The sequence below is a fragment of the Eurytemora carolleeae genome, unplaced genomic scaffold, assembly GCF_000591075.1.
Source record: "Eurytemora carolleeae unplaced genomic scaffold, Eaff_2.0 scaffold2426, whole genome shotgun sequence".
Taxonomy (NCBI): domain Eukaryota; kingdom Metazoa; phylum Arthropoda; class Copepoda; order Calanoida; family Temoridae; genus Eurytemora; species Eurytemora carolleeae.
This window is the reverse complement of record NW_019398313.1, coordinates 2,128-17,214: the sequence shown is the minus strand read 5'-3', so window position 1 is coordinate 17,214 and position 15,087 is coordinate 2,128. Positions and strand designations below refer to the sequence as shown.

Below are 15,087 nucleotides of genomic sequence, written 5' to 3'. Positions count from 1 at the left end.
TTAAAAGTAAGAAGAAAAAAGATTATTTTTTTTACTTTTTTAAGAAGACACTTTTAAGACACGTGGTGAAAAGATCTAAATATTTTTATTAAAAAAATGCCAAATAGTCATTTTATTAAATAAAATTTCATTTTCAGGACACTGAATTGGAAGAAAACTTTAAGTAATTAAAGAACATATAATTGAAAGGAATCTTCATACATACAGAACATTTTGTTGGAAGGAAACTACATATACATTACAAGACAAGTTTTATCAGGATGAAAAATATACAAAGAAATTCTTTGGAAGGAAACTCTATACAAGACATTTCATTGAAGGGAAACTTCGAATTTAGGACATTTCATTGGATAGAAACTTCATTTACAGGACATTCAGTTGAAAGGAAAATTCAGAACATTTTTTAGAAAATAGGAAATACACTACTGCATTTCCTATTTTAACCTTAACTAATTAATAGGAACTAAAATGGAAGTATAAGTCACAGGGGAAAAATTCTGGAAATAAAAACTTTGGTAAAAGTCTCATTTTTCTTAAGACCTAGGACAAAAAAGTCGGAGGAAATAAAGTCCAGAGCATTATATTCCAGGATTTTTTCTTAATTGATTATAGGCGCTGCCAAAAAGTCTCAGAAAACGGGAATGTTTATTAAGTGCACCCCATCATCTTTGTTCCCAGCTGTCGACTTTTTCAATGTTATCTTTGATAAATGGGGGAAAATAAATGAATTTTTGGGTCTAAGAGGATGCAGAAAAAAACGGCTGTTAGATGTCTAACTATAATTGGTTCAACAGATTAACAGATTTTTATAATTTTAACGTTTTTAAATTTAGTGCTTCAAGGCAGATTTTTTACACCCATTGTCACAAATGTTGAAAAAAATAATTTGTTTGTACTGGTGAATTAATAATTACAAAAACGTGATGCGCTGAATGAATTTAAAAGTAAGAAGAAAAAAGATTATTTTTTTTACTTTTTTAAGAAGACACTTTTAAGACACGTGGTGAAAAGATCTAAATATTTTTATTAAAAAGCAATCATAAAAAAGAAATTTTGAGTGCTTGTATTTTTGCACAATAGTTTCATATTTCGGTCAATTTCGTGAATTCAATGAACTATAATCTTAACAACTTTATAGGGGGGAAATGTGCCAACACATTCAGGAAACATTTTAGATTATTGTTTAAATTGACAATATGTTGTCCCTTGTTCGATCCAGGGAACATTCTTAGGCCAGATGAAAGCAGTTTTTGACATTTATTTTTCACATTTATTTACATTTTATAATATAAAAAATGATTACTTTAAACTATCTAAAAAACTAAATAAAGCAATTTTAGATTAGTTTCTGTAAAAACATAGAGAACTCTCATATAAGATTTTCATCACAATTTTAGCGGTATTACATAAAATAATTGATTATTATTTTATTTCAATGCACCTATAAATTCATCCCAGTTAATTCAAACTACTTGTTAATTTCTTCACGTAAGGCAAAATAAATTTTCTGGACGCTGCTGTATTCCCTTGCTTGTAATATTTTCCAAACTCTGTATGACTGGAATCCGCCTGTAATCCCAGGGTGGAGTCAGGATGTTGGAGCGCAGTAGCGATCAGATCTCTGGTTGCCTCTTCTCCTTGGATCAGAATATCTCGCTCTACAACACCTGCGGAATGTTCACATGTACAGGGTAGTCAACTAATGACGTTCTTAAAATGTGAATATAACGATCTGAAGGTTAAAGGTTTTGGGTCTTTTAATGGTAATTTAGTCAATTGGGTTTATTTGATAAAGAAACAAGTTTACATTAAAAAAAAATAGAAAAGGAAAACACTAAGGAAGCCTTTAGCCAATGTTACCTTCAGTAACTAAGTATCCCATCACTATGACAACTGTTAAATCTTCTTCTTTCTTAAACAAGGTGAGATCATCTTTACAATTCTAAAATTTGATGAATCAACATACAGTGGTAACTAGAAAACAGTTTAAATTAAATTTAATAAAGTTTATTAAAAAATGAGCTCCAGAGAGCCTAAATTTGTAGCATAAAACGCACTGAGTCCTCTACACACTGGTTACGCTAGACAGACTGGTACAAATAGATGTGTATTCAGTACGATACTGGTTCGTATTATGCAACTATTGGACTCATGTGAACAATTCAATTCTAGATTAAAAGAAGAAATACGACAAACTTTTCACAGCGGTCTGGTTATCACATAATAGTAATATATAATAGTAAAAGCAAAAACCTTTAAAAGCATTGCAAAAAAATTAGTTTAGCTGAAAACTTTTGAATATGCGGAGAGTTAAAATAATTTCTGCTTTTAGGGGACTGTGAAGTTAAAAATGAAAGGGGGTATAGGCTGAAACCTAAGCATTTTAGGAGTTCTTTATGATGTTCCTGTCTCGAGAAATTGATAAAAAATCGTGTCAAATAACTCAGATTGTAAAAAGAAAAGATATTATGTTTTCTGATAAAAGGAATAGAAATTTATGTGAAAGCAAACTATTGCTGACTATTAAAAGATAGAAATTTCAACTCAGGATATATAGATATATGCCACAAGTCTTACATACTTTTAAAATATAAACTTAGCTAGCGACAAAATTCAAATTTGGTTCTTTAATTAAAGCTGCTGTAGATGTAATTAAAAGTGACCCTCGATTCACAACGGTACCCTTTCAACTTTGGACTGGTTTTCAAGCTTAATTTCAAATTTGGGTTTTCTATTAAAGCGATTTCATATGTGGATTTATGTAGAAGAAATAAAGAGAATTGTCAGAATTAAATACAATATCTTTCTCATGACTTTTCTGCAGATTGAAGTTGAGAGGGACCGTTGTGAATTGGACGTGCCACTTTGTAAATTGAGGGTCACTTGAAATCAGGTGTACAGTCCCTTAAAGATCCTTCTAAAGATCCTTCTGAATTTTTACATTTTTACATTTTTATATTGTAAGCATTTCAAAATTTGAGAAAATTTGAGCTTGAGACTTCGTTATAAAAGTTAAAATGTTGTTCTTAAAGTTGAAACGTTGATATAAAAGTTAAGACGTTTTTATTAAAGTTTAAACGTTGTTTTTTAAGCTAAAACATTGTTATAAAACTTAAAACGATGTTTTAATAGTTATAACGTTGTTTTAATAGTTAAAACGTTGTAGTTAAAACGTTGATATTAAAGTTTAAACGTGGTCACAACAGTAAAATAGTTGTTATAAAAGTTAAAACGTTGAAATTAAAGTTAAAACGCTGTTATTAAAGTTAAAACAATGTTATCAAAGTTAAAACGTTGTTATTAAAATTAAAACGTTGTTTTTAAAGCTAAAACATTGTTATTAAAGTTAAACGTTTTAATAGTAAAAACGTTGTTTTAATAGTTAAAACGTTGTTATCGATGTTAAAACGTTGTTATTAAAATTAAAACGTTATTGTTAAAGGTAAAACATTGTTATAAAAGTTAAAACGCTAACGCTGTTTTAACAGTTAGAACGTTGTTTTAATAGTTAAAACGTTGTTTCAATAGTTACCGTTGTTACCGTTAAAGCGTTGTTATAAAAGTTAAAACATTGATATAAAAGTTAAAACGTTGTTATGAAAGTAAAAATGTTGTTATAAAAGTTAAAACGTTGTTATACAAGTTAAACGTTATAAAAGTTAAAAGGTTGTTATGAAAGTAAAAACGTTGTTATAAAAGTTGAAAAGTAGAAAATTGAAAGAAGAAATGTTCTACCTTGAGCTGCATAAAGTTGGCTAGGAGGAGAGGAACAGAGCTTATTCCAATCCGAACCTTAATTTTAGCAAATGTTCAGATATTGGAAATGGTTGGAAATATTCACACAATCTCAATTTATAGCGGTTCTTTTTATTTGTTTTATTGGTTACACTTCAAAAAAAATTATTAACAAATATCTAATTTCAGTTTAGTAATCATAGTATTTCATTCAATTAAATGTTCAGTCTTTAACTTAGAAGCAAAACTTGTATTTTATAATAAATTTGTTATTTTCATTTTTAAATTTAAAATATTAAGAGTAATTATAGATATCGATGATAATGACGATGATTCTAATACTACCCATACCAATAATAAATAGGTTTAAGAATTATCCATTCACAATCTGCTACAAACCAAGATAACCACGCTCTGACGCAAAAGTCGAGCAGTATTTTGTCAGTTACTTATTTTAAATTTTAGCTAGAAAAAAGCGCTGTGCAATTAGAGAATGTATTTCTAGGGTTACAAAAATGTTAAGTGAATTGGTGGGGTAAAACTTAAGGACAAGGCGTTGCGACACTTTAAACTCGAGGCTGTCAAAAAATTTGATGACTAACTTTCTGAGTTCTCTAGATTTCAGTGAATCAAATGTTAAAATTGTTTTATCTTAGTTTTGAAACTCATTTGTTTACTGCACCTTGTCTGTAGTTATCAGCTTGAGGTCTCTCCTGAGAAGTTGATGAGGGGTGAGATGATCAAATCTAGTTTTTGCAGACCATAGCTCATTAAACCTAGCCATAGCATCAACCTGTTTATTATTAACATTAAACCTAGCCGTAGCATCAACCTATTCATTGTTAACATTAAACCTAGCCATAGCATCAACCTATTCATTATTAACATTAAACCAAGTTATAGCATCAACCTATGTATTATTAACATTAAACCTAGCCATAGCATCAACCTATTCATTATTAACATTAAACCTAGCCATAGCATCAACCTATTCATTGTTAAAATTAAACCTAGCCATAGCATCAACCTATTCATTGTTGAAATTAAACCTAGCCATAGCATCAACCTATTCATTGTAAACCTAGCCGTAGAATTAACCTATTCATTGTTAACATTAAACCTAGTCATAGCATCAACCTATTCATTGTTAAAATTAAACAAATCCGTAGCATCAACCTATTTATTATTAACATTAAACCAAGCCATAGCATCAACCTATTCATTGTTAAAATTAAACCTAGCCATAGCATCAACATTCATTTTAAACCAAGCCATAGCATCAACCTATTCATTGTTAACATTAAACCTAGCCGTAGCATCAACCTATTCATTGTTAAAATTAAACCTAGCCATAGCATCAACCTATTCATTGTAAACAAAGCCATAGCATCAACCTATTCATTGTTAACATTAAACCTAGCCGTAGCATCAACCTATTCATTGTTAAAATTAAACCTAGCTATAGCATCAACCTATTCATTGTAAACCTAGCCGTAAAATCAACCTATTCATGGTTAAAATTAAACCTAGCCGTAGCATCAACCTAATCATTTTACACCTAGCCGTAGTGTCAACCTATTCATTGTTAACATTAAACCTAGCCGTAGCATCAACCTATTCATTGTATACCTAGCCGTAGTGTCAACCTATTCATTGTTAACATTAAACCTAGCCGTAGCATCAACTTATTCATTATAAACATTAAACCTAGCCGTAGCATCAACCTATTACACTAAACCAAGAAGTAGCGTCCACCTGTTCATAGTAATTTTACAGGCTGTAAAATACAATTCTATTTATACTTTCAATACCGTTGTTATAAGAACTTTAAAAAGCTTGCAAGGTTTAGTTCTTTATTCACTCCTTTTCTTTCATCACGACTATGCAAATCATCCGCCTGCCATCTAGTGCTTCACGAAAAGCCCCCTAGTCCCCACCCCCATGAGCAAAGGAGTAAATTGTAATATTAAATACCTTTCCTATCACAGACTGGATTCTGTCCGACATTTTTACATCCTTGCCTGTCACTTTCTAAACATCAAAAATAATTCTATGAAAAGCATTAAAGGATTAAACGACACATGCAATATGTAGAATTTAAGTTTATGAAATTAAAAATATATTTACATGAGCTTCAGGTTTAAGGCCCACCGTATCCAGCAGAATTGCATCTAGGAGAAGTCCTAAAAAAAAGTTATTGATTAACAAATGTTTCAAAGACATGATAACTGAAAAAATCCCTCTACACCTACCTTATAACAATTATTTCTCTAATGAGTTTTAAAAAAAATAACTTTTTTTTCTTACCTAGTGCGACGGGGTCAGAAAAATCAGGATTCTCACTGAAACATTTTTGAATTAATAAATTTATATAGATACACTGAGAACCAGAAAACCCTGGATCAGGAAGACGACTTTTATACTCAAATTATGACTATAAATAGTCCAAACAACTTGAGCCAAATACATTGTGCATTGGAAAATGGTCCATTTAAATAAAGTGATTTAATAAGCTAATAGTAAAACTAGTTGCTTTGTAACAACATAAAATACAGTTTGGTTTTGCTATAATGTTCTCTTCGTATTCCTCAGTTTTCTAGTTCTCACTCTACCCTAATTATCTATGTTTTGTTTTTAAAGATAAAAATGAGTACAGAGATATACATTAATCAATAAAAAATGATTATTTTCAGATTTTTAACATTCTTATGTGTTTACCTAAATATTTTCTCTGCTACCAAACTAGCACATGAACCAACGGTTTCAACTTTTAAGCTGAAATAATAATAATAATGATTTATTAATCTGATCTATAAATAATAATAATAATGATTTATTAATCTGATCTATAAATAATAATTATAATGATTTATTAATCTGATCTATAAATAATAATAATAATGATTTATTAATCTGATCTATAAATAATAATTATAATGATTTANAGAATAACGAGTTCTTAATTTTGATTTTCTGTATTTTCTACTGATAAAGTTTTATATAATCTGTTTGACAAGACGTTAAAGCGGTAAAAACATTCCACTTTTATTTTATGTCGTCTTCCTATTCAAGTTCATTCTGGGGACCACTGTAAATACCTGACACCAGATTGTACTTCACTATATACTAGTACCCACTGTAATACAGTTATCAGAGTGTATTCCAATATATTCTGGGGACCACTGTTTACGTATCTAATACCTGAGTGTATTTCACTTTATCTTCGTGGCAATACATGCCATCTGACTGTATTCCACTTTATCCCACTGTACGCTGATACCAGATAGTATTCCACAATATTCGGGAGACCACTGTACAATGTACGTACTATCAAATTATATTCCTTCTATATTTGGGTGACCACTATAAAATATTAATAACAGATTATATTCCACTATATTCGGTTGACCACTGTATATAACTTATAACAGATTGTGTTACTTTTTAATCTGTTTATTGTACATAACGAGACATCACATTGTATTCCGCTTTATTGTAAAGACCAATGTACAGTGTACTTACCTGACACTAGATGTCTCCTCCCTCTCTTGTTGATGATGATCAAGAACTGCAACAACTCTACTCTCTAGTTCTACAATCAATACAATTAGACCTAATAATAATAAAGTCTCCACGACCCAAAACTTTTCACGAAACGATTCACAATTACAGTTTATTTTTAAGCAGAATGTAACCTGAGTCTTCAGCGGGAAGAATGTTATGATCAACTAAAACCAAACGTAACCCTTCTGAAGAAAAAACATTGAATTTTATATTTGATTTTTTTTTAACTTAAGGTTTTATTTTTTGGTGAAATTTTCTAAAATTGCAAACATTTATACTTAATCTAGTTTTATTCTTGATCTAGTTTTATACTTGATCTAGTTTTATACTTGATCTAATTTTGCAAAAAAAGAAAATAATTTCGAGTTACTAAAGGCAAGACTTTTTTGACAAAGTTTAACAATTTAAAATTCAAAGTTTTCCTAAAGATTTTAGACAAAAGCTGTCTCTAAACAGAAGATCCTCTTGACTGCAAGGAAGGTACATTCTTTTTGTTATAAAAAAATAAATATTTTTTTCAAACATTTTTTTTGCATTTAAACTATTTAACTATAAGAAATTTTCCTTAAATCTAGATTGTCAATGATGTAAACCAATTCAGTTTTCAGACTGTAGTCCTGAAATATTAAGAATAAAATCATTGAATTATTAACGAGCGACGTGACCATTGTCTAGTAATATTACATTGTCTATACACAACATCCCCCTACTGAACTTCTGACCTATTAACTTTCCGACCTACTGCAATATCGGACCTACGCCGTCTGTTTATTTTTGTATTATTTTAGGGTTAGGTTAGGTTAAGACAATTTCTAGGCCGAGCGCTGCGGCTAGGACATGCTAGGGGGCCGGGAGCTGCGGCTGGAAATCCATAAAGCAGCTGTAAAACCACGTGCTAGTAGATGTGTAATATAGTGCTTGTGGATGTGTAATATAGTGCTAGTGGATGTGTAATATAGAGGATTTGGCGTAGGTCAGAAGTGGAGCCGGATTTGCGTAGGTTGAAAAATACACCATCCCATTTTCTTTACCTTGGATGGAATGTTAAGAACCGGTAGAACCGGTTTTTCAAGATCAGCTGACTGCATGTGAAAAGCAAGAACGAGGGCAGAAACTCCTGAAAAAAGACAGGGCATATTTCATGTTGTTTTGGTTTGTTCTTTAAGAACTTGAAATAAAACTTCCAACATTTCGAAACTGTGTTCTGTTAAAGTTTTCTTTTATTAAACTTTACAAAATTTTATCCTAAATAAAAAATGGATAACGTACCAGAAAACGCGTTTATTTTGGATGGTTATTGTTAGTTTTTTTAGCACACATTTTTTCCAGGGTTAAAATTTGGCATTTCCATTTGGTGATAATTTGAGTGGAAGACGCGGCATTTGAGATGAAGTAACTTTTTTGCTTAGATATATTAAGTAATCAATCTCTGTTGTTTTTAGTATGTCCGATCATAAGACAAAAGACATAAGATACAATTAGGGTGACTCGCAAAAATTCTCCCAAATAAAGATTTAATTTATTCGAAAAAATAATGGCTTGTTCAGGTAGTTCGATGTGAGTGGGTACACAATTACAGGAATGTTCTTAGCTAAGTATAATGATATTAAGTTTAGTGGGTTCACTTTATTAGTTAAAGTAAAGTTTCCTGTTAAAGCTGGGTTTCCAAGCTAGTAATATAAAGTAGTAATCTCTGTTTGTCTGTATCTATTATGAATTCCCAATAACACAAGTGTTACCAGGTAACCACCCCTCCCTGCATGTATGTATATGTATGTCCATTCTAATTCTAACTTGAGTGGTTTGACTTTTACAGAGAAAATATAGTTTCCAGGTAAGCCTGCGTTCCTAAGCTACAATGGTAAGCGATTATATCAATACAATGAAGACTACTTTCGATTTCAATTTGATAACATATCAAAAACATAGGAGTCAATAGAAGTTTTCAATTAAAAAAGCTTCTCTTTGATTACATGTAAAATAGTAATTAAAAAAAAGCTTGTTAACAGTCAAAACTTAAATAAAAAAGTCGTCTTTATTGTCTCAATATAATTGCCTACCACTGTAGTATTTAAAAAATGTATCGAACCTGAGTCAAGATCACAAGCTTCATTCCCCAGAACTACGCTAACTTCTTCAGTTAGAAAACTCTAAAAAACAACCTTATAATGACTAAATCAAAATATTGAACATGTTACATAATTTAGCTTTTTAACTAAAAGAAAACATTGCGTGAGACGGAAATGATACAGGGTAGCCCACAAAGGATGCGAGTTCAGAGCAGACTGTACAGAATCTATTTATTCTTTATTCTTAAATGTATTGTTCCTTGCATGCAGCTTCAAACTTATTTCTTTCTTTTTCAGATTATTTGATATATAGCCATTTACAAGCTTAATTAAATACAAAGGTTCACATTAATCTTTGAGATCGTTATATTTATTTCTGGTTAATCCTGAATTTGTCAAAAGATTAACCGTAAAAATTAGAGAATTTATTTTTTATTAATTTGGTGGATTTTCATTTACAGAAAATATTTCAGCTGATCCTTGTATTCAATCTAAGATATACTTACCGGTCTCTTAAGTTCTGAACGTAAAGACTTAACCCACTTTATCATTTTAATGGATAACTATCTGAAACATTATCAAATTAATTTTAGAACTTTATTCCGAAATTTACTACTAAATCTTTATTTAATGGATTCTATAGAAAGTTAAGACTGCAAGATCTCTTCTTAACTTTTCAAATGATAAAACGCAATTTGTCTTACTAGTTTAGGATCTTCGAATAAAACAAACAAAATCACATAAAATCAATTTATTAATATATCTTTCACATAGCACCAATTTATTAGTATATCTTTCACATAGCATCAATTTATTAAATATCTTGTATCACATCTAAAAAATATTTTTGCATTTTTCTTTACGCTAATCTTACAATGGTGACAAGTCACAAGGCAATATTTGGTATTTAAGTTTACTTTAGATTAAAAAACAATGACAAATGGTAGTTTCAAGGCACTGTAAGTGCTATTTCAAGCGACCCTGATTTACCACAGTACCCTTAATAACGTTGTCTGATAAAGTATGAATTAGATATCAACGTTTATAGTTTTGAATACTAATAATTTTCAAGTATGGTTTGTCAACAGAACAGCATTTCTACTGCAAAAACAACATATATAATCAGTTAGACACGGTAAGACTTACAGACAGTGACCGGAAATGTATGGTAGCTGAACTGAGTATGTTGTATTGTGGACCAATTTTTTAGGATTCATTTGAAACATATAAAACGGTTCTACGATGTATAAATACTGAGTTCAAGAGCAAAGTGGACGTTCAAAATCATGAATTTGGGTGGGCACGTTTTCAGAATCGGTTTTAAAAAAATTATTAAATAGCGACGACAAAAAATGTAAAAAAAATTCTTCAGTAAACTAATTAGTTTTTTCGGAACAGGTTGAGAAAATAAAAATTAACTATTTTCATCAAAAATAAGTAATCTTTTTCAATTATTAGATTTCATATCATATCATAATTCAAAAAGATATTCTGCAGATTTGTAGATATTTGCGAAAAATTCATAGAAAATAAGAAATTCAATATAGTGAAGAAAAAGGAAATAATTTATTCTAACATTGATTTTTGACATATTTCTTTTGAGAAATATGTTCCTAACCATCTAATTAGTTTACTATAGAATTTAAACTATATTTTTTGACGTCGTTTTTTATTGATTTAAAAAAACGATTCTGAAAACGTNTTCGATATGTGTGTGGAAAAAATACCACACACATATCATTGTCTAAGGTCTTTACCTGGATACAGTCTAGAGTATGAAAACCCACAGCCATATGCAGAAAGAGGACATCTAGCAACCAACCAGTTGTTCAGTCCACCGTGAATATCATTATGCACATTCTAAAATAATTATCTTCAACTTAAAAAAAAAGTTTGTAATGAACCTTAAAAAAAAAACTTGGGTTTTATTTCTTACAATGCAACCAATCTCGTGTTGGTAAAAGTTTCAAGGTTACCAATACCATTGTGAATCGATTATCTTAAAGTTTTCTTAAATTTACATTGACTGTCTCATTGAACAGCTGCAGAGTGCAGACACGACAAATGAATAAGATTAATAAGAATAAAAGGGAATGTACTCAGTGTTCACCTTACAATGATTCTCCCATTGATCTCTTCTTAGATCCTAAATTCAGAATCCATAATTTAATCAAAGTTTTGAAGAGAACTACAATAAATAGGCTAAGACTTCTTGAGTGTGTAATTCAAATTATTTTCAGAAGTTGTCTATCGTCAAGTATTATCAAAGTTTATTAAATTTGAATTTTGAAATTACGCTGGATTTTTTTTACAGAATGTTTGTTTTAAGTCACTTTATCAAAATTTTAAAAAGTTATTGAATTCTGAATAATAACTACAATAAAAACAAATCTTTATCAATCAAAAAGTACATCAGAAATACACACAAGTTTAAAATTATATTTCATATGTTTTCAGTCATAACTCATCTTATTGCATTTTGAGGCGCTATTGAGAGAATTGAGAAGAACCAAAAAAGCTTTTAATTTGTAATGAACACCTGGATAAATTTGTCATGCGTAAAATCAAAACTTGAGGAGATACAAGGGCACTAAGTTGCACCAGTAATATCGCACGAATATTGCCTTCTTCTTCTGTCTTGTTAACAGAGAAATATACATTTGGAAGTATTTAGTGGAGGAAAATGATACTTTTAGAATTCAACCAAAACATCAAATAAAATTGTTCTTATCTTCAAATAAAGTTTTTTTGCAGACTAATATTTTTTGTTTGAATCCTGGGAGATTTAAAGTAAGCCTAATTAGGATTAAACTCAATTTATCAGAACTCTCCAGCTAGTCTTTCATCTCTTCAATTTGAATCTAGTTTTTAACTTATCTGCTCTATGGTGTATAGATACCTGGGAACTTTAAACAACTCTCCACCTAGTCTTTCATCTCTTCTATTTGAATCTAGTTTTTAACTTATCTGCTCCATGGTGTATGGATACCTGGGAACTTTAAACACTCTCTCCTAGTCTTTCATCTCTTCAATTTGAATCTAGTTTTTAACTTATCTGCTCCATGGTGTATGGATACCTGGGAACTTTAAACAACTCTCGACCTAGTCTTTCATCTCTTAAATTTGAATCTAGTTTTTAACTTATCTGCTCCATGGTGTATGGATACCTGGGAACTTCAAACAACTCTCCACCTAGTCTTTCATCTCTTAAAGCTAGTTCAAGGTCAACATCTCCTCTGAACAAAATTTTTAAAATGCTCTTACATGTTGTAAAAAGAGGGGGGTGCACCCCCCGGCCCCTGCATATTGTAAAACGAGAATTNCACCCCCTCCCCCTACAGATTGTAAAACGAGAATTCAGAGTGAAAAAACAGGGCGAACATTTTTACCTCGCCAAAATTCTAAAATTCTGAATGTTTTTAATCGTTTAAATTGTTCACCTGGCAGCTTGAGGGTTCTTTAACTGGAAAGGAAGAGTACAACATCTCTCTTTACAGGATATTGGAGACCTGTACAAAATATACAATATCAGTGATGTAAATATTGTAATTTTTCATTAAATACAAAATAGTGTTAGCCAAAATATCATCAATTTTGAGAACATTTAGTTACACAAATCAAATGGATTTTGTCTAGGAGCTTTAAAAACAGACGCGTACAATGTACAAGAAGATATACTTGTTTACAGCCGTATCGTTTGTAAAGTTTGTAAAGTATACAGTTGAACCACCATACATACAGCTGTAAAGTTCCTGACCTGTTCCATTCTTGAGTGGAAGCAATAATATTTGCCGGGCAGGTAGGCAGGTGCGAGGGAACCTATAACCATTTTTCAAATAAATATTAAATTAATAAATCTCCTATATTTTCATTAAAACAACACAAATTCTGACTTATTTATCTTAACTAAAATGAAATAATTTATTGACATCAATCAAACTTTTAAAAATGTATGTACTTCTAACGATAAGATAATTATGATAATTTAATCATGATAACAATAACAATAAGAATAACAAAACTAAAGAAAATAAAAATAACAAAAACAACAATCATCATTTTATTAAGACTTTTTCTTTGATATGTTAAAAGTTTAAATGGTTTTGATTTATTAAAGGAAAATCCTAATTAAATAGTGAATTCAAATTAAATATACATTCTAAGTTTCAAACCTTACATTCTGACGTTGTAAAGATGCTGAGCAACCATATTGAGTGTTAGGACAGGGAATATATTCCTTATAACAGGGCAGTAAATGTTCAGTTTCCTAAACATATTCACTATTCAGTGTTATTATTCAGTTTCCTAAACATATTAAGTGTTAATGTTCAGTTTCCTAAACATATTAAGTGTTAATGTTCAGTTTCCTAAACATATTTAGTGTTATTGTTCAGTTTCCTAAACATATTAAGTGTTATTGTTTAGTTTTCTTAACATATTAAGTGTTATTGTTCAGTTTCCTAACCATATTTAGTGTTATTGTTCAGTTTCCTAAATATATTCAGTATTGTTGGTTAGTTTTCTAAACATATTTAGTGTTATTGTTCAGTTTCCTAAACATATTAAGTGTTATTGTTTAGTTTTCTTAACATATTAAGTGTTAATGTTCAGTTTCCTAACCATATTTAGTGTTATTGTTCAGTTTCCTAAACATATTCAGTATTGTTGGTTAGTTTTCTAAACATATTTAGTGTTATTGTTTCGTTTCCTAAACATATTTAGTGTTATTGTTTAGTTTCCTAAACATATTTAGTGTTAATGTTCAGTTTCCTAAACATATTTAGTGTTAATGTTCAGTTTTCTAAACATATTTAGTGTTATTGTTTAGTTTCCTATACATATTTAGTATTATTGTTCAGTTTTCTAAACATATTTAATGTTATTGTTTAGTTTCCTAAACATATTTAGTGTTATTGTTCAGTTTTCTAAACATATTGAGTGTTAATGTTTAGTTTTCTAAACATATTGAGTGTTAATGTTCAGTTTTCTAAACATATTGAGTGTTAATGTTCAGTTTCCTAAATATATTCAGTATCTTTGTTTAGTTTCCTAAACATATTTAGTGTTATTGTTCAGTTTTCTTTACATTTTGAGTGTTAATGTTCAGTTTTCTAAACATATTAAGTGTTAATGTTCAGTTTCTTAAACATATTGAGTGTTATTGTTCAGTTTTCTAAACATATTGAGTGTTAATGTTTAGTTTTCTAAACATATTGAGTGTTAATGTTCAGTTTTCTAAACATATTAAGTATTAATGTTCAGTTTCCTAAATATATTCAGTATCTTTGTTTAGTTTCCTAAACATATTTAGTGTTATTGTTCAGTTTTCTTTACATTTTGAGTGTTTATGTTCAGTTTCCTAAAAATATTAAGTGTTAACGTTGAGTTTTCTAAACATATTCATGGTATTATTGGTTAGTTTCCTAAACATTTTGAGTATTAATGTTCAGTTTTCTAAACATATTTAGTGTTAATGTTCAGTTTCCTAAACATACTTAGTGTTATTGTTTAGTTTCCTAAACATATTTAGCGTTATTGTTCAGTTTTCTAAACATATTTAGCGTTATTGTTTAGTTTCATAAACATATTTAGTGTTATTGTTTAGTTTCCGTAACATATTTAGTGTTATTGTTTAGTTTTCTTAATATTTTTAGTGTTATTGTTTAGTTTTCTAAACATATTTAGTGTTATTGTTTAGTTTTCTTAACATAGTAAGTGT

At 29.6% G+C, this 15,087-nt stretch overlaps 1 protein-coding gene and 1 long non-coding RNA gene across 5 annotated transcripts; both read right to left on the bottom strand.

Moving 5' to 3' along the window:
• Window positions 1-1,256: 1,256 nt before the first annotated feature.
• Window positions 1,257-9,980, bottom strand: LOC111717215 (exopolyphosphatase PRUNE1). The gene is made up of 15 exons (XM_023492732.1): window positions 9,875-9,980; window positions 9,389-9,449; window positions 8,331-8,416; window positions 7,864-7,916; window positions 7,722-7,768; window positions 7,431-7,484; window positions 7,258-7,327; window positions 6,454-6,510; window positions 6,043-6,077; window positions 5,863-5,918; window positions 5,710-5,766; window positions 4,418-4,528; window positions 3,736-3,792; window positions 1,861-1,942; window positions 1,257-1,667 (listed from the first exon to the last, which is right to left on the bottom strand). Exons 1-15 carry the CDS (start codon window positions 9,917-9,919, stop codon window positions 1,459-1,461), a joined length of 1,080 nt encoding a protein of 359 aa, XP_023348500.1. The 5' UTR covers window positions 9,920-9,980; the 3' UTR covers window positions 1,257-1,458.
• A 1,149-nt stretch (window positions 9,981-11,129) lies between these two features.
• Window positions 11,130-13,669, bottom strand: LOC111717214 (uncharacterized). Of its 4 annotated transcripts, XR_002768716.1 has the most exons (7): window positions 13,546-13,669; window positions 13,126-13,187; window positions 12,809-12,877; window positions 12,536-12,604; window positions 12,268-12,445; window positions 11,479-11,514; window positions 11,130-11,228 (listed from the first exon to the last, which is right to left on the bottom strand). It is a non-coding gene; the product is annotated as an uncharacterized LOC111717214 (long non-coding RNA). The 4 variants fall into 4 exon arrangements; XR_002768714.1 differs by lacking the exon at window positions 12,268-12,445 and having other exon boundaries at window positions 13,546-13,667; XR_002768715.1 differs by lacking the exons at window positions 11,479-11,514; window positions 12,268-12,445 and having other exon boundaries at window positions 13,541-13,666.
• Between the last annotated feature and the right edge of the window lie 1,418 nt (window positions 13,670-15,087).